At 44.1% G+C, this 23575-nt stretch overlaps 3 protein-coding genes across 3 annotated transcripts in view; all 3 read left to right on the top strand.

Annotated features, from left to right (window-relative positions):
• The window catches only part of LOC308292270 (protein NLRC3-like), a gene marked incomplete at both ends in the record, with an annotated part of 36290 nt that extends 33513 nt beyond the window's left edge, over positions 1–2777 (top strand). The window contains 2 exons of the mRNA XM_080734585.1: positions 411–450; positions 2658–2777. Of these exons, the coding sequence (XP_080590711.1) occupies positions 411–450; positions 2658–2777 (160 nt within the window). The remainder of the gene's footprint in view (positions 1–410; positions 451–2657) is intronic.
• Positions 1–23575, top strand: part of LOC308292373 (protein NLRC3-like) — a gene marked incomplete at its 3' end in the record, with an annotated part of 202764 nt that overhangs the window by 42084 nt on the left and 137105 nt on the right. The window lies entirely within an intron of this gene.
• LOC308292269 (protein NLRC3-like) overlaps positions 3090–23575 on the top strand; it is a gene marked incomplete at both ends in the record, with an annotated part of 41041 nt that continues 20555 nt past the window's right edge. The window contains one exon of the mRNA XM_080734584.1: positions 3090–3143. Within this exon, the coding sequence (XP_080590710.1) occupies positions 3090–3143 (54 nt within the window). The remainder of the gene's footprint in view (positions 3144–23575) is intronic.

Here is a 23575-nt window from a genome sequence, read left to right as displayed (position 1 = left end):
TTTCATGTAAATATTTCATAGCAAAATGCTGTAGTCAGGGGAACCACTGGTCTAGTGCAGTGGTTCTCACCCTGTGGGTCGGGGCATGAGGCGTTTTCACCCCTTCTTCCGGGTAGTAAAACGGTGACGTAGTGGGGCCTATGTGACGTGTTTTGCGTCATAGTTTGTGTTCATGGACGCACTGGGGCTCCAATTCATGAACGAGCACTTCCGGTATGAAGGCGCAGTCAATACAAAGAAGCCTAGATGCGCGTTCATGTTTCTGGCCCCAACTGCAGTACCTCAAAACGTCCATCATGTCCATGGTGCTTCAGAGCTCCCCCAAGGTTCTGGGGGCTTAAATGGAACCCTGAACCTTCTGCTTTGCATGTGGGCTCTCTGTTTCTACCCATTTATATATCACTGAGGAGGAGAGGAGAGGAGAGGAGAGGAGAGGAGAGGGTAATTGAGGTGAGAACAAGCATGGTGTCTTATCTTACCATGAGTCACACAATATGGTTAAACATTAACTGTGTGTGTGTGTGTGTGTGTGTGTGTGTGTGTGTGTGTGTGTGTGTGTGTGTGTGTGTGTGTGTGTGTGTTTTATGGCTGCAGGTCAATGTATACCACAGTACATTGAGTAGTAGTGCGTCCTCTAGGATTGAGAACAACACCCGTCAGTGAGTTGTTTCACCGTCAACTGAAGAGTCTGAACTCCATTTTGCGTCGCCTCGTTAAACGGATCAAAGCATAAAGATTATTGCAGGGTAAGTGATTTTAAACACTGTCTGGTGTTAAAGGGGTATTTCACCCCTAAAATTACCATTTTCCTATCGATTACTCACCCCATGGTGACTTGAATTCTTGGATTTATATATGTTGTATAATATGTTTTGTATGTGTCTATGGAGTTAACATTACTCTATTAGTCCCCAGGTGTGGTTATAATATGCAAATATGTCTTCCCTGTTTATGTTTGGTTTCTTCCTGATAGCTGAACGCAGGGGCGTCACAAGGCGGGTGGGGGGGGGGGGGGGGGGGGGGGGGGGTGGACTGAGTTACTAGGGCCCAAGGTGGAGGGGGCCTTAATTATTTTATACTTTAGCTATTGAAAAATAGCAGATATACAAGCTCACAGCGCAGCACTTGGTGCCGCGCTGTGAGCTTGTATATCTGCTATTTTCCAATAGCTAAAGCACAACATGTGAGTGAATCCTTGTACCCAGGGCCCAGAATTTGGTGTGACACCCCTGGCTGAAAGCCTCTGAGTCACAAGGCCCAATCAAAATACACCTCTTTAGTGACACACTGAGAGGGAGACAGTCCTTAAAGGAGACATCCAGACCAAAACACATATAGGGTTAAATCTGCCTTTTATCATACCCCTTCATACCTGCTTTGGTAAAAAAAAAATCATAGCTGCCCCTGTTGCTAGATTTCGGCTGCCCCTGTTGCTAGATTTCGGCTGTACTGTTGCTAGATTTCACAGGCTCTCTCATAACTAACACAGTGGATTGTCCTTAGGCTAGTGCGGTTATTTCTTTAGCTTCAAAGTTAGTATTTTTTTATTGGATTGTGTTTACACAACGTCCTGAGACCAACTAAACCGTTGTTTTGACCTCACAGGCACCCTTACTTGTCAAACGGCTTCTGCTCTGCACCAGAGCAGGGAGAGGAGAGCCTAGAAAGGGAGGGGAGGGAGGGGTCTGTTTGACAAGTAAGGGTGCCTGTGAGGTCAAAACAGCGGTTTGGTTGGTCTCAGGACGTTGTGTAACCACAATCCAATAGGGGGGGGGGGGGGGCTCTGAGGGCTGCTTGGTTCTGTCAGGGTTTTATAGGGAACTGGCTTTCGTGCCGTGACGTGCATCAGGGACTTGCTGGCCATTGGGAAAAGCAGGACAAATCCCTAAAAAAATTGGAAAAAATAAATAAATAAAATGTCAGCCGTCATTCCATTTTGGGGGCTGGGCACTGTGGGCAGTCAACAAAGTAAATCGTCACTGTCGGGTAGAAACCTTGTATCTCCAAGTTTCAAATTTGTAAAATTTTTCGCAACGCAAAGCCCTGCTTCATCATACAAGGCCGTGCACAAAAGTAGTGAAAACAGCAGATCTACAAGCACACAACGCCTCGCACCGCCTCGCATTTTAAAATGATAAATACAAAATAAACGGTTTTGGACATACAAGGTTTCCACCCAACAACGACGAAATATAACTCATGTTTTACTGGTTGTTGTCGGTTGTCAGGGAGATATCACAGCCAATCGGTTGACAGGCTCTGTCTCGCGTCCTGCAGGTTGCCGTGTTTGTGTGACAATTTAATATGAAAACAAAACTAAATGAATTGACCAAAACCCAGATCCCCTCCACCACTACACCCCATGCTGTGATTATTTAGGAGGATTCATCATGTAAGCAAACCTAGATTTTAGGTCTGTGATGGAAAGTGATTTGTAAAAAAAAGTGATTCTGTTAAAAAAAATAAAACATAAAACATTAAAAGCCTAGTGCGAGACCCCCCAGGCCTCCCAGGTGTGAGGTATAGATGATGCTGTGTGCGTCCAGGGCTGATCATTTGGGGTTGAACATGAGTTTGGCTTTGTACTGGTGTCACAGCCCCTGTAGTCGGCCTACTAGGGCCTGTGTGGTTGCTCTGTCTAACCTTTACTCCCACAGGTCCTGATTGCCAATCAGGTGCATTGGGAGCACCTGGCCAGTGTTCCCAGGGTGCTCTATAAAAGGCTGGGTGTGGCCACACTACCACACTACATCTTCCACACATCCACATACTGCTGACCCTACTGATTACACTGATTTACACATCCCATAAGTTTTGTTCATATTATTGTTTATAATGTAAATAAATATGTTTTGTACACTTTTAACAGCCGTGTCCCTCTCCATTTGTTATGGCCTAAGAGCCGTGGTCATAACATGGGGGCTCATCCAAAAAAAGAAAATGGAAATGATACGTTTTGGCCACATCTAAAGTTGTGGGCCCATTCGTATTGGGAATCTGTTTCGAAATCTGTGATTAACAAATGTTTGTTCCTGGCTTGCGTCGTCCCTTGTTGTCAGAAGGGTGTGTCCCCTTGGTTGATGGACGCGATGGACGTGAGGGACGTGATGGACGTGAAGGACATGAAATGTGAAGCGAGAAACGTGAAGCGAGAAGCGTGAAGGGTGAGGGGTGGGTAATTCCCTTGGTGACAACAGGTGGGAGATGTGCCGTTTGTTAAAAAATAGAACTAGTATTTTGCCATGACTTTTTGAGCAGGTAAAGTAAACTTCCTGTCTTGCTTTGAAGCCTGTTGACCGGCAGGGTTGTCATAGTCATAGGAGAAGGTGCACGGTAGTTAAAGTGTTTTGGTTGTACTTGTTAGTTCAGTTTTTGTTAAATATATAATGGTTTTGGGTTGTGCTGTAATTTAATTGGTATCACTGCAGTGTAGTGGTTAGCAGTCAGGATGGTTGTTAAAGGTGCGTTTTTTTCTTTTTTGTGTGGTGGTCCCCGCATAGGATTATAGTAGTATATTATAGTAGTATACGCTATTTTTGTTAAAGAAGTTCGCTTGGTGTTTTTGTTTTTTTTGTAAAATTAGGTGAGCATTTTTTTTTCAGTGTCACGCCGTTGTTGCCCATTTTCTTTGTGTAGTTCTGCTCTGTGTCAATATTGGCTAGTAGTAATGTTGGCATCAGTGGATAACGACTCCAGATCCAACAGCTGGCAGTAAAAACTGAGCTGGTTTGGCCATGATGGGGCATGTAAACAGTGGTTGGTAGCATGGTGGGTACACAGCAGTGGTGCAGAGGTGTATGCTTTTTGTAGGTGCAGCCAGTGAGTGGACATTATAGGGGCATCTGGGTGTTGGTCCACCTGACGGTGCGACCCTCCAGACGGTGCGACCCTCCTGACGAATGTGGTCCACCAGACGGAAGCTGGGAGGGGTTATGGGTGGCCGTAGTTCTGGCCCGTCTCAGAGAGGAGTAGGGTTGGGACTCGTTAGGATTTTAACGATTCCGAGTCCTTAGCGATTCCCTCTTAACGATTCCGGTTCCTAACGGTTCTCTTAACGGTTCCAATATATATATATTTTCATATTTTCTGACACTGACGCTTCTGTATGTCCTATAGAAAAATAAAACATGAACGATTGAGACCATTTAACAGTAGTTGTTTACATAAGCCTAATGGGCGTTCAAATAAATAATAATTTAGGTATAGTTGTTGTAATACAAATTTATATTGTAATATAATCACAGTTAAGGGTCAATTTGTTTCTTACCAATAGGGCTACCTTTGTGTAATTGAAAATGTAGATATATTCATGTGGTGTGGCGTGATGTGGTGTGGTACTAAAGCTGCAGTGGAAAAGGGGCTATTGTGAAGTCAGGTTTCTAAACGTCGCGCCCATCTGTATGTTTAAGGCTTTAAGCGTTGGTTAAAATAGCTGATCTACAAGCTCACGTTGTCTTGTGGATGCGACGTGTTGTGAGCTTGCAGATCAGCTATTTTCGGCATGCAACACAGCGAAGTAGTCAGGCTTTACTTGCGTTGCAACTTGCAAGACGTAACAAGGAAGAAGAGACGCACCCAGGCAGACGGCACAGAGGAGCGCCTCGGTCCGCTCACATATCAACTTTCGCGAGGTCTTCTGCAGCTGCGGGTGTTATTTGGAGCATAATGTGAAATGTGAATGAAAAGAAAGACGCGAGGACAGAAGACCGCGGACCGAACGAGCCGACGAGCGCCGCTCATGGACGTCAGAATGAACGCGCTTCCAGTGAGCTGAAGTAGCCTACAGCCAAACTTGGAAGACTTCTGTCTCTTCTGCACCATGCTGTTTGTTTATCACGCTGCTTGTTGGTGTGTTCAGTTGTCGTCGCTCTCACTCGCGCTGCTCAGTGACACGGACATTCCCAGCATTCTTTCTGTAGAGGTGGCCTGACGTCACCACAGCTGCTTGCAATGGAATGCACATTAAATGCGCGCTGATGAGACCCGTTAAGAGAATCGGACCGGCAAAAATGATTGACCCGGTTCTGGACCCGCTATCATGGAACCGGGTCCTAAAAAGAACCGGTTTCGGGTCCCAACCCTAGAGAGGAGGCGCTGAGGCGCATCGGTTGCAGGCTCGGTGCACTTCCCCCCAGCAGGCCCTGCTAAAATGGCTACACAGAAAGGCATACAAACCCTGTACCAGGGCATCACATTGATGCCACCATTAACCACCAAAGTCTATTTTAACGCTGGTATGCATATTGCTATATGGAGATGTATTGATCAGAGCATGAAGTAGGCCTACAAGGTTGTTAAAGTTACTGTTTCAAGCATATGATTTGGTGCCAGTGGCGTTTCGCTGAAATATTTGATTGGCTGAGAAAAGTGCTCACCAAAATATGTTATTTTCATTAGTTTTAGGTAAAGCAGCTGAGGTAGGGGGATCATCGCACCTGTAGGCGGACCTGTAGCAGCTGTCCTGGCTTTGGCAGGGTTTTAGAGAGAGCATTTGTTTTTTTGGTTAATGGTAATCTAAAAAGTCACTTGTCCTCAGTTTTGTCCTCATAGGTTTTCCCTTTCTGTCTGTATTGTTTGGTCCAGAATTGTTTCAGTACGAAGTTCTTGTGAGTTCCATGTATGGGAGCTGTAGTTATAATTGGTAATTTAAGGGCAGGAATTGTCTTCACCAGGCCGGTGCAGCTGGGAGGCAGTGTTGTATCTGCCAGGCTGCAGGTGGCTGGGAGGTGTAGATGTGGTTTTATCCTGTTAAGTTTGCGATTTGTCTTGCCAGTCCAGAATGGCTGGGAGACAGTGTTCGCTTGGTTTGGTTTATCATGTTCTAAGTTTGCGATTTGTCTCACCAGGCCGGAATGACTGGGGGACAGTGTTCACTTCCCCATGTCCTTCTGACATATGGGTCGGTTGGGATGGGGGGGTTAGGTTTGGGCAACGCTGGACCTATTGGTGTGGGGCTTTGTGCACACTCCCGGTGAGCTGGGAGGAGCCGCCACTCTGGGTTTTATTCAGGTTGGCCTAGCTGGTAAAATGTACTGAATGATTTGACTTTAGGTTATCTGGATCAGAAATTGTTTTGACGGGGTGACTTATGTTGTACAATGTGACATGTGTTTTGACCCATCTTGTGGTTCTGCCTATCTCACTGTTAATGGCTCTGTTCCTGTCCCTATCCTCTTAGATGCTTCAAGTAATTCCGGATGATCTTGTTTGCTGGGGATGGTGGGCTGGTATGCCATGTTCAGATTGGAGTGGTTAGAGTGACATTTATTTAAGTGGTATGGTACATTGTCAAAACATTGTTTGTGATATGCGTAGTGGTTTTGGGTATGCATATTGGCTATTATATGGGATACTTGGTGACTAATTGGTAGACTGAAATTAATTTCGGTTTGTGTCTTTACATTATAGGTAAAGTGTCTGATAGGTTCACATTTTGAAGAAAGTGTCTAGCTAAGGACAAAATGTTTAGTCCATTATGTTTTGATTCGCTGTTAGGTTCTCGGTCCCTTAAGGGTCCTCGTTTTGTAGGGGGAGGGTGTCACGGCCCCTGTCGGCCTACTAGGGCCTGTGTGGTTGCTCTGTCTAACCTTTACTCCCACAGGTCCTGATTGCCAATCAGGTGCATTGGGAGCACCTGGCCAGTGTTCCCAGGGTGCTCTATAAAAGGCTGGGTGTGGCCACACTCTCACTCTCTCTCTCCTGCCATGAGAGCAGCAGCACTTTTGGCTAACTAGCCTAGTTTTGGTTTGCACCATTCAACACCACCACACTACACCTTCCACACATCCACATACTGCTGACCCTACTGATTACACTGATTTACACATCCCATAAGTTTTGTTCATATTATTGTTTATAATGTAAATAAATATGTTTTGTACACTTTTAACAGCCGTGTCCCTCTCCATTTGTTATGGCCTAAGAGCCGTGGTCATAACACTGGTTAAGTGTGTGCTTCTAACTTGAACCTGTAATGAACAGATGAGTGAGGCATAATATAATAGTATAAATAAAGTGTGTGTACGTTACAAATATACAACAGATACAACAAAGGTTTACAAAGTTACAGAGAGAAAAGAAACACAAGTACCGTTGTGTACAGTAAAAAGAGCAAGGTACACCAGAAAAAGAGAAGAAGAAGAATATATACATAAAGTGTCAAAACAGTCAACGCTCATAAGTTTTAAGTCACACACAACTAGCTCACATGGTGTGCAGTGTTATTGTATGTGGGCTAAAGCCTGTAGCCAACATTGCATAAGCTGGCTAAGGAGGAGAGTGGCTTCACTTTAAGTTACATTTAGGAATAAATTAGCATCTGTAATTTTTAGTATGATCTCATCAGGGAACTAGAAAATATTGTTCCTTCGAAACAATTGTGGGCTCGCTTCAAGCCAGAAAACAATGGCTATAAAAGTACAAAATGTAAAGATCACAGGCAGTGCTCTCTTTGACGTTACTGACGTCAAAGATTGGTCCATTTTGTTCCAAAAATGTGTTGTGCAAAAGTTGACCCGCTGGTGGCGCTATAACAGGCCAATGTAAGAAGGGTGGTATCTGTTCCTTGACCTATTGGGAATGTGCTTGCAAGATTTCACGCACATTGCAGGCTGTGTTCATGATTTGAGGTGTTTTTGGCTTTGGCCACTTTATCGCTGCTTGCAGCTATATTTATTATTATTATTATTATTTTGTGTGTGCACTTCATAGGCATATTAGATAAAGGTCCTTAGATTGTGTGTAGAATGTTTCATGCAAATTGCTAAAAAAAATCCTAACGGGTTTAAGCGTTTCACAAACTGCTCAAAATGATATAGCACACCCCTTTGGTCAATTCTTCTGACCTTCGACAGAGACAGTCGCTTTTTCTCTCTCTCTCCCCCGGCCTACCCTGGCCCCGTTATCTCTATCTCCTCGGAGTCGAGATGGCGGGGCCTCCGATAATCTATCGCCTCCCCTCGGCTATATCTTGTGTCTCTTGTCCGCGTTTGCCTGCCTGCTCCTTGTGACTGCTCTGAGGGACCTGCCTGGCTATCGCTCTCTCTGCTATTCTGCACTTCGGAGCAAAGATGGAATTCATTAATTGGGGCCTGAGTGCGATCGATACCATATTCTCAACCAAGACATCGAATGATGGAGACTCACACTGTCCTGGCTCATCCTACCCAGCGGGATTTGTAAAAGATTCTTACGGGAAATGGCAACCACTATGCCTGTTTCCGTTAAGCATCGAAGATTCGGAAGACATAATTATATTTTGGAGCCTGGTGGCGGGTACCCTAATGCTTGGAACTGCAGCGGGGCTCGTATACCGAAAGATAAAGAAGATGGCAGGAGCTCAACAGAATGCCCAACGCCTGCCGGAGATGATAGCGGAGATCGGACGGGGTGTTCAGCTGATGTCGGGAAGGCTGGAGTTCATTGCAGCACGATTGGCTAAACCCTGAGACGGGTCGCACTGGGAAAGACTTTGAGGGGGGCTACAATCAAGCCGCCCCGAGCTAAAGTCTGTTTTCAAATGGATATGATTCGGACCCCCTGCCCGCAAACAATCAACCGAGAGCTGCGGTGGAGCAGAGGGGAGCTTGCTATGCTTTTCCCACGGAGCGTCCCCTGGAACTCACCCGCCCCAACCCCCCAACCCGTCCAGACCCCCCAACACCTGCGGGCAGCGCTGTCTCAACTTTCACACGGTGGGGGCTGCGTCGGCCCGTGGATTACACACACTCACACATTCATTGCCTGGCGCGCACAAGGGCATGGTGAACTCTCTCTGACTGTTGCTCGAACTTTCTCGAATTTATCGCATTCCAACGCGTGTTAAGTCAACAGCACGATACATCAAGAGACTCTATGTTCTGTGTGACCTTGTCAAACTGATAAACCCGACACAACATCTGTCTCTGATTTCCTCTGTCCCCTTTCCCTCCTGCAAGGCTTGAACATGTTTTGTCTAAGGAGTGTTTTTGCAAATGGTTATCCTGTTATGACTTATAATCAGAGCTCATGACCGTGATGAATATTTGATTTTTTTGACTCACCCTCATGTCCTTACCCCTCCCCTCCCCCCCCCCTCCTCTCCTGCTCTTTTTTCTTTTTTCCAGCCTTTTCTCTCTTCCCCTCCTGTGTGTTTGTTCGTCAACCTGTTTGTTTTGTTTTTGTCTTCATGTGGGGACTACGGATGAAATTTAGCATTCTTGCTAATTCCGGTGTATTTACATTGCATTCATGTAGTGTTCATTAATATGCATTGTCCCGTCTAAATAAATAAATACAATACAATACAATTGGAGTAAGATTGGTTTTAGTGATATTTGGACTAACACTCTACATCTTTGCCAAATGCCATGAACATGTTACTTTGCATGTATGATTTAGAGGCAGAAGAATAATTTGCATAAAACTGCAATATTCATTGAATTATTAAAAAAGCATGTTTAAATTAAAAAAAAAATCCCATCTGACAGATCTTTAGATATTGGTCCAAAGTTCATTTAAAAAAAGTTTTGTGGACGTGACGCGAAAATTCCAGAATAAAAGCGGGTTTAAGCGTTTTACAAACTGCTCAAAATGGCGGAGAATCTAATATACTTTAGCTATTGAAAAATAGCAGATATACAAGCTCACAGCGCAGCACTTGGTGCCGCGCTGTGAGCTTGTATATCTGCTATTTTCCAATAGCTAAAGCACAACATGTGAGTGAATCCTTGTACCCAGGGCCCAGAATTTGGTGTGACACCCCTGGCTGAAAGCCTCTGAGTCACAAGGCCCAATCAAAATACACCTCTTTAGTGACACACTGAGAGGGAGACAGTCCTTAAAGGAGACATCCAGACCAAAACACATATAGGGTTAAATCTGCCTTTTATCATACCCCTTCATACCTGCTTTGGTAAAAAAAAAATCATAGCTGCCCCTGTTGCTAGATTTCGGCTGCCCCTGTTGCTAGATTTCGGCTGTACTGTTGCTAGATTTCACAGGCTCTCTCATAACTAACACAGTGGATTGTCCTTAGGCTAGTGCGGTTATTTCTTTAGCTTCAAAGTTAGTATTTTTTTATTGGATTGTGTTTACACAACGCCCTGAGACCAACTAAACCGTTGTTTTGACCTCACAGGCACCCTTACTTGTCAAACGGCTTCTGCTCTGCACCAGAGCAGGGAGAGGAGAGCCTAGAAAGGGAGGGGAGGGAGGGGTCTGTTTGACAAGTAAGGGTGCCTGTGAGGTCAAAACAGCGGTTTGGTTGGTCTCAGGACGTTGTGTAACCACAATCCAATAGGGGGGGGGGGGGGCTCTGAGGGCTGCTTGGTTCTGTCAGGGTTTTATAGGGAACTGGCTTTTGTGCCGTGACGTGCATCAGGGACTTGCTGGCCATTGGGAAAAGCAGGACAAATCCCTAAAAAAATTGGAAAAAATAAATAAATAAAATGTCAGCCGTCATTCCATTTTGGGGGCTGGGCACTGTGGGCAGTCAACAAACCGCGAGGCGTTGTGTGCTTGTAGATCGGCTGTTTTCACTAGTTTAAATCATTTTTAAAATGATAAATACAAAATAAACGGTTTTGGACATACAAGGTTTCCACCCAACAACGACGAAATATAACTCATGTTTTACTGGTTGTTGTTGGTTGTCAGGGAGATATCACAGCCAATCGGTTGACAGGCTCTGTCTCGCGTCCTGCAGGTTGCCGTGTTTGTGTGACAATTTAATATGAAAACAAAACTAAATGAATTGACCAAAACCCAGATCCCCTCCACCACTACACCCCATGCTGTGATTATTTAGGAGGATTCATCATGTAAGCAAACCTAGATTTTAGGTCTGTGATGGAAAGTGATTTGTAAAAAAAAAAAAAACATAAAACATTAAAAGCCTAGTGCGAGACCCCCCAGGCCTCCCAGGTGTGAGGTATAGATGATGCTGTGTGCGTCCAGGGCTGATCATTTGCGGTTGAACATGAGTTTGGCTTTGTACTGGTGTCACAGCCCCTGTAGTCGGCCTACTAGGGCCTGTGTGGTTGCTCTGTCTAACCTTTACTCCCACAGGTCCTGATTGCCACACTACATCTTCCACACATCCACATACTGCTGACCCTACTGATTACACTGATTTACACATCCCATAAGTTTTGTTCATATTATTGTTTATAATGTAAATAAATATGTTTTGTACACTTTTAACAGCCGTGTCCCTCTCCATTTGTTATGGCCTAAGAGCCGTGGTCATAACATGGGGGCTCGTCCAAAAAAAGAAAATGGAAATGATACGTTTTGGCCACATCTAAAGTTGTGGGCCCATTCGTATTGGGAATCTGTTTCGAAATCTGTGATTAACAAATGTTTGTTACTGGCTTGCGTCGTCCCTTGTTGTCAGAAGGGTGTGTCCCCTTGGTTGATGGACGCGATGGACGTGAGGGACGTGATGGACGTGAAGGACATGAAATGTGAAGCGAGAAACGTGAAGCGAGAAGCGTGAAGGGTGAGGGGTGGGTAATTCCCTTGGTGACAACAGGTGGGAGATGTGCCGTTTGTTAAAAAATAGAACTAGTATTTTGCCATGACTTTTTGAGCAGGTAAAGTAAACTTCCTGTCTTGCTTTGAAGCCTGTTGACCGGCAGGGTTGTCATAGTCATAGGAGAAGGTGCACGGTAGTTAAAGTGTTTTGGTTGTACTTGTTAGTTCAGTTTTTGTTAAATATATAATGGTTTTGGGTTGTGCTGTAATTTAATTGGTATCACTGCAGTGTAGTGGTTAGCAGTCAGGATGGTTGTTAAAGGTGCGTTTTTTTCTTTTTTGTGTGGTGGTCCCCGCATAGGATTATAGTAGTATATTATAGTAGTATACGCTATTTTTGTTAAAGAAGTTCGCTTGGTGTTTTTTTTTTTTTTTGTAAAATTAGGTGAGCATTTTTTTTTCAGTGTCACGCCGTTGTTGCCCATTTTCTTTGTGTAGTTCTGCTCTGTGTCAATATTGGCTAGTAGTAATGTTGGCATCAGTGGATAACGACTCCAGATCCAACAGCTGGCAGTAAAAACTGAGCTGGTTTGGCCATGATGGGGCATGTAAACAGTGGTTGGTAGCATGGTGGGTACACAGCAGTGGTGCAGAGGTGTATGCTTTTTGTAGGTGCAGCCAGTGAGTGGACATTATAGGGGCATCTGGGTGTTGGTCCACCTGACGGTGCGACCCTCCAGACGGTGCGACCCTCCTGACGAATGTGGTCCACCAGACGGAAGCTGGGAGGGGTTATGGGTGGCCGTAGTTCTGGCCCGTCTCAGAGAGGAGTAGGGTTGGGACTCGTTAGGATTTTAACGATTCCGAGTCCTTAGCGATTCCCTCTTAACGATTCCGGTTCCTAACGGTTCTCTTAACGGTTCCAATATATATATATTTTCATATTTTCTGACACTGACGCTTCTGTATGTCCTATAGAAAAATAAAACATGAACGATTGAGACCATTTAACAGTAGTTGTTTACATAAGCCTAATGGGCGTTCAAATAAATAATAATTTAGGTATAGTTGTTGTAATACAAATTTATATTGTAATATAATCACAGTTAAGGGTCAATTTGTTTCTTACCAATAGGGCTACCTTTGTGTAATTGAAAATGTAGATATATTCATGTGGTGTGGTGTGATGTGGTGTGGTACTAAAGCTGCAGTGGAAAAGGGGCTATTGTGAAGTCAGGTTTCTAAACGTCGCGCCCATCTGTATGTTTAAGGCTTTAAGCGTTGGTTAAAATAGCTGATCTACAAGCTCACGTTGTCTTGTGGATGCGACGTGTTGTGAGCTTGCAGATCAGCTATTTTCGGCATGCAACACAGCGAAGTAGTCAGGCTTTACTTGCGTTGCAACTTGCAAGACGTAACAAGGAAGAAGAGACGCACCCAGGCAGACGGCACAGAGGAGCGCCTCGGTCCGCTCACATATCAACTTTCGCGAGGTCTTCTGCAGCTGCGGGTGTTATTTGGAGCATAATGTGAAATGTGAATGAAAAGAAAGACGCGAGGACAGAAGACCGCGGACCGAACGAGCCGACGAGCGCCGCTCATGGACGTCAGAATGAACGCGCTTCCAGTGAGCTGAAGTAGCCTACAGCCAAACTTGGAAGACTTCTGTCTCTTCTGCACCATGCTGTTTGTTTATCACGCTGCTTGTTGGTGTGTTCAGTTGTCGTCGCTCTCACTCGCGCTGCTCAGTGACACGGACATTCCCAGCATTCTTTCTGTAGAGGTGGCCTGACGTCACCACAGCTGCTTGCAATGGAATGCACATTAAATGCGCGCTGATGAGACCCGTTAAGAGAATCGGACCGGCAAAAATGATTGACCCGGTTCTGGACCCGCTATCATGGAACCGGGTCCTAAAAAGAACCGGTTTCGGGTCCCAACCCTAGAGAGGAGGCGCTGAGGCGCATCGGTTGCAGGCTCGGTGCACTTCCCCCCAGCAGGCCCTGCTAAAATGGCTACACAGAAAGGCATACAAACCCTGTACCAGGGCATCACATTGATGCCACCATTAACCACCAAAGTCTATTTTAACGCTGGTATGCATATTGCTATATGGAGATGTATTGATCAGAGCATGAAGTAGGCCTACAAGGTTGTTAAAGTTACTGTTTCAAGCATATGATTTGGTGCCAGTGGCGTTTCGCTGAAATATTTGATTGGCTGAGAAAAGTGCTCACCAAAATATGTTATTTTCATTAGTTTTAGGTAAAGCAGCTGAGGTAGGGGGATCATCGCACCTGTAGGCGGACCTGTAGCAGCTGTCCTGGCTTTGGCAGGGTTTTAGAGAGAGCATTTGTTTTTTTGGTTAATGGTAATCTAAAAAGTCACTTGTCCTCAGTTTTGTCCTCATAGGTTTTCCCTTTCTGTCTGTATTGTTTGGTCCAGAATTGTTTCAGTACGAAGTTCTTGTGAGTTCCATGTATGGGAGCTGTAGTTATAATTGGTAATTTAAGGGCAGGAATTGTCTTCACCAGGCCGGTGCAGCTGGGAGGCAGTGTTGTATCTGCCAGGCTGCAGGTGGCTGGGAGGTGTAGATGTGGTTTTATCCTGTTAAGTTTGCGATTTGTCTTGCCAGTCCAGAATGGCTGGGAGACAGTGTTCGCTTGGTTTGGTTTATCATGTTCTAAGTTCGCGATTTGTCTCACCAGGCCGGAATGACTGGGGGACAGTGTTCACTTCCCCATGTCCTTCTGACATATGGGTCGGTTGGGATGGGGGGGTTAGGTTTGGGCAACGCTGGACCTATTGGTGTGGGGCTTTGTGCACACTCCCGGTGAGCTGGGAGGAGCCGCCACTCTGGGTTTTATTCAGGTTGGCCTAGCTGGTAAAATGTACTGAATGATTTGACTTTAGGTTATCTGGATCAGAAATTGTTTTGACGGGGTGACTTATGTTGTACAATGTGACATGTGTTTTGACCCATCTTGTGGTTCTGCCTATCTCACTGTTAATGGCTCTGTTCCTGTCCCTATCCTCTTAGATGCTTCAAGTAATTCCGGATCTTGTTTGCTGGGGATGGTGGGCTGGTATGCCATGTTCAGATTGGAGTGGTTAGAGTGACATTTATTTAAGTGGTATGGTACATTGTCAAAACATTGTTTGTGATATGCGTAGTGGTTTTGGGTATGCATATTGGCTATTATATGGGATACTTGGTGACTAATTGGTAGACTGAAATTAATTTCGGTTTGTGTCTTTACATTATAGGTAAAGTGTCTGATAGGTTCACATTTTGAAGAAAGTGTCTAGCTAAGGACAAAATGTTTAGTCCATTATGTTTTGATTCGCTGTTAGGTTCTCGGTCCCTTAAGGGTCCTCGTTTTGTAGGGGGAGGGTGTCACGGCCCCTGTCGGCCTACTAGGGCCTGTGTGGTTGCTCTGTCTAACCTTTACTCCCACAGGTCCTGATTGCCAATCAGGTGCATTGGGAGCACCTGGCCAGTGTTCCCAGGGTGCTCTATAAAAGGCTGGGTGTGGCCACACTCTCACTCTCTCTCTCCTGCCATGAGAGCAGCAGCACTTTTGGCTAACTAGCCTAGTTTTGGTTTGCACCATTCAACACCACCACACTACATCTTCCACACATCCACATACTGCTGACCCTACTGATTACACTGATTTACACATCCCATAAGTTTTGTTCATATTATTGTTTATAATGTAAATAAATATGTTTTGTACACTTTTAACAGCCGTGTCCCTCTCCATTTGTTATGGCCTAAGAGCCGTGGTCATAACACTGGTTAAGTGTGTGCTTCTAACTTGAACCTGTAATGAACAGATGAGTGAGGCATAATATAATAGTATAAATAAAGTGTGTGCACGTTACAAATATACAACAGATACAACAAAGGTTTACAAAGTTACAGACAGAAAAGAAACACAAGTACCGTTGTGTACAGTAAAAAGAGCAAGGTACACCAGAAAAAGAGAAGAAGAAGAATATATACATAAAGTGTCAAAACAGTCAACGCTCATAAGTTTTAAGTCACACACAACTAGCTCACATGGTGTGCAGTGTTATTGTATGTGGGCTAAAGCCTGTAGCCAACATTGCATAAGCTGGCAAAGGAGGAGAGTGGCTTCACTTTAAGTTACATTTAGGAATAAATTAGCATCTGTAATTTTTAGTATGATCTCATCAGGGAACTAGAAAATATTGTTCCTTCGAAACAATTGTGGGCTCGCTTCAAGCCAGAAAACAATGGCTATAAAAGTACAAAATGTAAAGATCACAGGCAGTGCTCTCTTTGACGTTACTGACGTCAAAGATTGGTCCATTTTGTTCCAAAAATGTGTTGTGCAAAAGTTGACCCGCTGGTGGCGCTATAACAGGCCAATGTAAGAAGGGTGGTATCTGTTCCTTGACCTATTGGGAATGTGCTTGCAAGATTTCACGCACATTGCAGGCTGTGTTCATGATTTGAGGTGTTTTTGGCTTTGGCCACTTTATCGCTGCTTGCAGCTATATTTATTATTATTATTATTATTTTGTGTGTGCACTTCATAGGCATATTAGATAAAGGTCCTTAGATTGTGTGTAGAATGTTTCATGCAAATTGCTAAAAAAAATCCTAACGGGTTTAAGCGTTTCACAAACTGCTCAAAATGATATAGCACACCCCTTTGGTCAATTGGAGTAAGATTGGTTTTAGTGATATTTGGACTAACACTCTACATCTTTGCCAAATGCCATGAACATGTTACTTTGCATGTATGATTTAGAGGCAGAAGAATAATTTGCATAAAACTGCAATATTCATTGAATTATTAAAAAAGCATGTTTAAATTTTAAAAAAAATCCCATCTGACAGATCTTTAGATATTGGTCCAAAGTTCATTTAAAAAAAGTTTTGTGGACGTGACGCGAAAATTCCAGAATAAAAGCGGGTTTAAGCGTTTTACAAACTGCTCAAAATGGCGGAGAATCTAATATACTTTAGCTATTGAAAAATAGCAGATATACAAGCTCACAGCGCAGCACTTGGTGCCGCGCTGTGAGCTTGTATATCTGCTATTTTCCAATAGCTAAAGCACAACATGTGAGTGAATCCTTGTACCCAGGGCCCAGAATTTGGTGTGACACCCCTGGCTGAAAGCCTCTGAGTCACAAGGCCCAATCAAAATACACCTCTTTAGTGACACACTGAGAGGGAGACAGTCCTTAAAGGAGACATCCAGACCAAAACACATATAGGGTTAAATCTGCCTTTTATCATACCCCTTCATACCTGCTTTGGTAAAAAAAAAATCATAGCTGCCCCTGTTGCTAGATTTCGGCTGCCCCTGTTGCTAGATTTCGGCTGTACTGTTGCTAGATTTCACAGGCTCTCTCATAACTAACACAGTGGATTGTCCTTAGGCTAGTGCGGTTATTTCTTTAGCTTCAAAGTTAGTATTTTTTTATTGGATTGTGTTTACACAACGTCCTGAGACCAACTAAACCGTTGTTTTGACCTCACAGGCACCCTTACTTGTCAAACGGCTTCTGCTCTGCACCAGAGCAGGGAGAGGAGAGCCTAGAAAGGGAGGGGAGGGAGGGGTCTGTTTGACAAGTAAGGGTGCCTGTGAGGTCAAAACAGCGGTTTGGTTGGTCTCAGGACGTTGTGTAACCACAATCCAATAGGGGGGGGGGGGGGGGCTCTGAGGGCTGCTTGGTTCTGTCAGGGTTTTATAGGGAACTGGCTTTCGTGCCGTGACGTGCATCAGGGACTTGCTGGCCATTGGGAAAAGCAGGACAAATCCCTAAAAAAATTGGAAAAAATTAATAAATAAAATGTCAGCCGTCATTCCATTTTGGGGGCTGGGCACTGTGGGCAGTCAACAAAGTAAATCGTCACTGTCGGGTAGAAACCTTGTATCTCCAAGTTTCAAATTTGTAAAATTTTTCGCAACGCAAAGCCCTGCTTCATCATACAAGGCCGTGCACAAAAGTAGTGAAAACAGCAGATCTACAAGCACACAACGCCTCGCACCGCGAGGCGTTGTGTGCTTGTAGATCGGCTGTTTTCACTAGTTTAAATCATTTTTAAAATGATAAATACAAAATAAACGGTTTTGGACATACAAGGTTTCCACCCAACAACGACGAAATATAACTCATGTTTTACTGGTTGTTGTCGGTTGTCAGGGAGATATCACAGCCAATCGGTTGACAGGCTCTGTCTCGCGTCCTGCAGGTTGCCGTGTTTGTGTGACAATTTAATATGAAAACAAAACTAAATGAATTGACCAAAACCCAGATCCCCTCCACCACTACACCCCATGCTGTGATTATTTAGGAGGATTCATCATGTAAGCAAACCTAGATTTTAGGTCTGTGATGGAAAGTGATTTGTAAAAAAAAGTGATTCTGTTAAAAAAAACAAAACATAAAACATTAAAAGCCTAGTGCGAGACCCCCCAGGCCTCCCAGGTGTGAGGTATAGATGATGCTGTGTGCGTCCAGGGCTGATCATTTGGGGTTGAACATGAGTTTGGCTTTGTACTGGTGTCACAGCCCCTGTAGTCGGCCTACTAGGGCCTGTGTGGTTGCTCTGTCTAACCTTTACTCCCACAGGTCCTGATTGCCACACTACATCTTCCACACATCCACATACTGCTGACCCTACTGATTACACTGATTTACACATCCCATAAGTTTTGTTCATATTATTGTTTATAATGTAAATAAATATGTTTTGTACACTTTTAACAGCCGTGTCCCTCTCCATTTGTTATGGCCTAAGAGCCGTGGTCATAACATGGGGGCTCGTCCAAAAAAAGAAAATGGAAATGATACGTTTTGGCCACATCTAAAGTTGTGGGCCCATTCGTATTGGGAATCTGTTTCGAAATCTGTGATTAACAAATGTTTGTTCCTGGCTTGCGTCGTCCCTTGTTGTCAGAAGGGTGTGTCCTAGGGTGGATCTTAAATTACCTTTTTTAGATTTTCTTGAGTCTCACCCCCCAATTATGTTCCAACGTACAAAAAACTGCTTTGGTTAAAATTTGGTTGAATTTTGTACATTTTATTGGTCAAAATCGAATTGCACTGCAGGCACATTTAAGTTATACATTATACATTATTCTTATACTAAGCACAGCGATTATATTTTTTAAGCTTACAAATCTAAACACAAATCTGTTTGTCATATCAAACCAGAATTAATGTATTGTAGAAAATAGCAAAACAAAGAATGACAAATTGCTATTTTTCATTTAACGTGCACAATGACATGTCTTTATTGCACACTCTTCAATCATACTCACAACACACAACAAGCACACAGCCCCACTTCCTCGTTTACCCCCAAAACCCCCGAAAGTCACTGCAGTATAGCAATTCAGTAGTTACTGATCAATTAAAGTTTAATTACGGCTATCGGGATACTTGTGCCGATGGTTCTGCACATTTTGCAGCAAGTATTGGAGTTGGGACTCATCTTTAGTAATGAGACCACAATATTCTTGTATTAGGGCAACCCCACGCTCTGCATGATCATTGACAACATTCATCGCCTTCACTACAGCCAGAGCTTCTTGGTAGTCCACCCTGGGCTCCCACTCATCGGGATCAACGTCAAGGAAGTCATCTGGGAGATCCATCATTTTGAAAAGCACTTCAATGTTCTTCCTTGCAATTGTTCCAAGGTCAACAGTAATTATCTTCATATGCCCCTGTTCATGATCTTCATTTCCATCTTTCGTGGCTCTCACCATCAGCCTCTTCGTTTGCGCGCTCACTTGACTGTCAAACAATGCAAGTCCGACGATCTCTGGAGCCAAATACCATATGTGATTGGAAAACTTTTGAGAAGCAGCTTTAGACACCTCAGCATTTATTGATGAATATTCCAGGAACGATTTTAACAGCTGCCAAGTAATTTAGTGGAGCGCTGACAGCAACAGGTGCCATCATCCATGCCTTCACATAATTGCAAACTGCAAAAATGCACAAATCCATGCATGCTTTTTCTTCCCTGAAGGTCAGTTTGAATTGGCCATGAAACATCCAGATCTTCATACAATAATTAACCTTTGCCATCCAACGGGCATGATGGGCTCTGAACCGGGCAGCGAGGTATCCGGTTCAACAATAAATGCTGAGGTGTCTAAAGCTGCTTCTCAAAAGTTTTCCAGCTGCTTCTCAAAAGTTTTCCAATCACTTATGGTGAACAGGGGCATATGAAGAGAATTACTGTTGACCTTGAAACAATTGCAAGGAAGAACATTGAATTTTTTTTCCAAGGTGCTTTGAGAGGGAGCCCAGGGAGGACTACCAAGAAGCTCTGGCTATAGTGAAGGCGATGAATGTTGTCAATGATCATGCAGAGCGTGGGGTTGCCCTAATACAAGAATATTGTGGTCTCATTACTAAAGATGAGTCCCAACTCCAATACTTGCTGCAAATTGTGCAGGACTATCGGCACAAGTATCCCGATAGCCGTTAACAAACTTTAATTGATCAGTAACTACTGAATTGCTATACTGCAGTGACTTTCGGGGGTTTTGGGGGTAAACAAGGAAGTGGGGCTGTGTGCTTGTTGTGTGTTGTGAGTATGATTGAAGAGTGTGCAATAAAGACATGTCATTGTGCACATTAAATGAAAAATTGCAAATTGTCATTCTTTGCTTTGCTATTTCCAACAATACATTAATTCTGGTTTGACATATGACAAACATGTAATCAGATTTGTGTTTAGATTTGTAAGCTTAAAAAATATAATTTCTGTGCTTAGTATAAGAATAATGTGTAATGTATAACTTAAATGTGCCTGCAGTGCAATTCGATTTTGACCAATAAAATGTACAATCTTTGACTTGATTGAGCTACCTCTAAATATGCTTGAAATTCAACCAAATTTTAACCAAAGCAGTTTTTTGTACATTGGAACATAATTGGGGGGTGAGACTCAAGAAAATCAAAAAAAGGTAATTTAAGATCCACCCTAGTGTGTCCCCTTGGTTGATGGACGCGATGGACGTGAGGGACGTGATGGACGTGAAGGACATGAAATGTGAAGCGAGAAACGTGAAGCGAGAAGCGTGAAGGGTGAGGGGTGGGTAATTCCCTTGGTGACAACAGGTGGGAGATGTGCCGTTTGTTAAAAAATAGAACTAGTATTTTGCCATGACTTTTTGAGCAGGTAAAGTAAACTTCCTGTCTTGCTTTGAAGCCTGTTGACCGGCAGGGTTGTCATAGTCATAGGAGAAGGTGCACGGTAGTTAAAGTGTTTTGGTTGTACTTGTTAGTTCAGTTTTTGTTAAATATATAATGGTTTTGGGTTGTGCTGTAATTTAATTGGTATCACTGCAGTGTAGTGGTTAGCAGTCAGGATGGTTGTTAAAGGTGCGTTTTTTTCTTTTTTGTGTGGTGGTCCCCGCATAGGATTATAGTAGTATATTATAGTAGTATACGCTATTTTTGTTAAAGAAGTTCGCTTGGTGTTTTTGTTTTTTTTTGTAAAATTAGGTGAGCATTTTTTTTTCAGTGTCACGCCGTTGTTGCCCATTTTCTTTGTGTAGTTCTGCTCTGTGTCAATATTGGCTAGTAGTAATGTTGGCATCAGTGGATAACGACTCCAGATCCAACAGCTGGCAGTAAAAACTGAGCTGGTTTGGCCATGATGGGGCATGTAAACAGTGGTTGGTAGCATGGTGGGTACACAGCAGTGGTGCAGAGGTGTATGCTTTTTGTAGGTGCAGCCAGTGAGTGGACATTATAGGGGCATCTGGGTGTTGGTCCACCTGACGGTGCGACCCTCCAGACGGTGCGACCCTCCTGACGAATGTGGTCCACCAGACGGAAGCTGGGAGGGGTTATGGGTGGCCGTAGTTCTGGCCCGTCTCAGAGAGGAGTAGGGTTGGGACTCGTTAGGATTTTAACGATTCCGAGTCCTTAGCGATTCCCTCTTAACGATTCCGGTTCCTAACGGTTCTCTTAACGGTTCCAATATATATATATTTTCATATTTTCTGACACTGACGCTTCTGTATGTCCTATAGAAAAATAAAACATGAACGATTGAGACCATTTAACAGTAGTTGTTTACATAAGCCTAATGGGCGTTCAAATAAATAATAATTTAGGTATAGTTGTTGTAATACAAATTTATATTGTAATATAATCACAGTTAAGGGTCAATTTGTTTCTTACCAATAGGGCTACCTTTGTGTAATTGAAAATGTAGATATATTCATGTGGTGTGGTGTGATGTGGTGTGGTACTAAAGCTGCAGTGGAAAAGGGGCTATTGTGAAGTCAGGTTTCTAAACGTCGCGCCCATCTGTATGTTTAAGGCTTTAAGCGTTGGTTAAAATAGCTGATCTACAAGCTCACGTTGTCTTGTGGATGCGACGTGTTGTGAGCTTGCAGATCAGCTATTTTCGGCATGCAACACAGCGAAGTAGTCAGGCTTTACTTGCGTTGCAACTTGCAAGACGTAACAAGGAAGAAGAGACGCACCCAGGCAGACGGCACAGAGGAGCGCCTCGGTCCGCTCACATATCAACTTTCGCGAGGTCTTCTGCAGCTGCGGGTGTTATTTGGAGCATAATGTGAAATGTGAATGAAAAGAAAGACGCGAGGACAGAAGACCGCGGACCGAACGAGCCGACGAGCGCCGCTCATGGACGTCAGAATGAACGCGCTTCCAGTGAGCTGAAGTAGCCTACAGCCAAACTTGGAAGACTTCTGTCTCTTCTGCACCATGCTGTTTGTTTATCACGCTGCTTGTTGGTGTGTTCAGTTGTCGTCGCTCTCACTCGCGCTGCTCAGTGACACGGACATTCCCAGCATTCTTTCTGTAGAGGTGGCCTGACGTCACCACAGCTGCTTGCAATGGAATGCACATTAAATGCGCGCTGATGAGACCCGTTAAGAGAATCGGACCGGCAAAAATGATTGACCCGGTTCTGGACCCGCTATCATGGAACCGGGTCCTAAAAAGAACCGGTTTCGGGTCCCAACCCTAGAGAGGAGGCGCTGAGGCGCATCGGTTGCAGGCTCGGTGCACTTCCCCCCAGCAGGCCCTGCTAAAATGGCTACACAGAAAGGCATACAAACCCTGTACCAGGGCATCACATTGATGCCACCATTAACCACCAAAGTCTATTTTAACGCTGGTATGCATATTGCTATATGGAGATGTATTGATCAGAGCATGAAGTAGGCCTACAAGGTTGTTAAAGTTACTGTTTCAAGCATATGATTTGGTGCCAGTGGCGTTTCGCTGAAATATTTGATTGGCTGAGAAAAGTGCTCACCAAAATATGTTATTTTCATTAGTTTTAGGTAAAGCAGCTGAGGTAGGGGGATCATCGCACCTGTAGGCGGACCTGTAGCAGCTGTCCTGGCTTTGGCAGGGTTTTAGAGAGAGCATTTGTTTTTTTGGTTAATGGTAATCTAAAAAGTCACTTGTCCTCAGTTTTATTCCTCATAGGTTTTCCCTTTCTGTCTGTATTGTTTGGTCCAGAATTGTTTCAGTACGAAGTTCTTGTGAGTTCCATGTATGGGAGCTGTAGTTATAATTGGTAATTTAAGGGCAGGAATTGTCTTCACCAGGCCGGTGCAGCTGGGAGGCAGTGTTGTATCTGCCAGGCTGCAGGTGGCTGGGAGGTGTAGATGTGGTTTTATCCTGTTAAGTTTGCGATTTGTCTTGCCAGTCCAGAATGGCTGGGAGACAGTGTTCGCTTGGTTTGGTTTATCATGTTCTAAGTTTGCGATTTGTCTCACCAGGCCGGAATGACTGGGGGACAGTGTTCACTTCCCCATGTCCTTCTGACATATGGGTCGGTTGGGATGGGGGGGTTAGGTTTGGGCAACGCTGGACCTATTGGTGTGGGGCTTTGTGCACACTCCCGGTGAGCTGGGAGGAGCCGCCACTCTGGGTTTTATTCAGGTTGGCCTAGCTGGTAAAATGTACTGAATGATTTGACTTTAGGTTATCTGGATCAGAAATTGTTTTGACGGGGTGACTTATGTTGTACAATGTGACATGTGTTTTGACCCATCTTGTGGTTCTGCCTATCTCACTGTTAATGGCTCTGTTCCTGTCCCTATCCTCTTAGATGCTTCAAGTA

This window comes from Nannobrachium achirus (genome assembly GCF_963921795.1).
Source record: "Nannobrachium achirus genome assembly, chromosome: 10".
In the NCBI taxonomy this organism is placed as follows: Eukaryota; Metazoa; Chordata; class Actinopteri; order Myctophiformes; family Myctophidae; genus Nannobrachium; species Nannobrachium achirus.
This window is presented reverse-complemented; position numbering and strand designations above follow the sequence as displayed.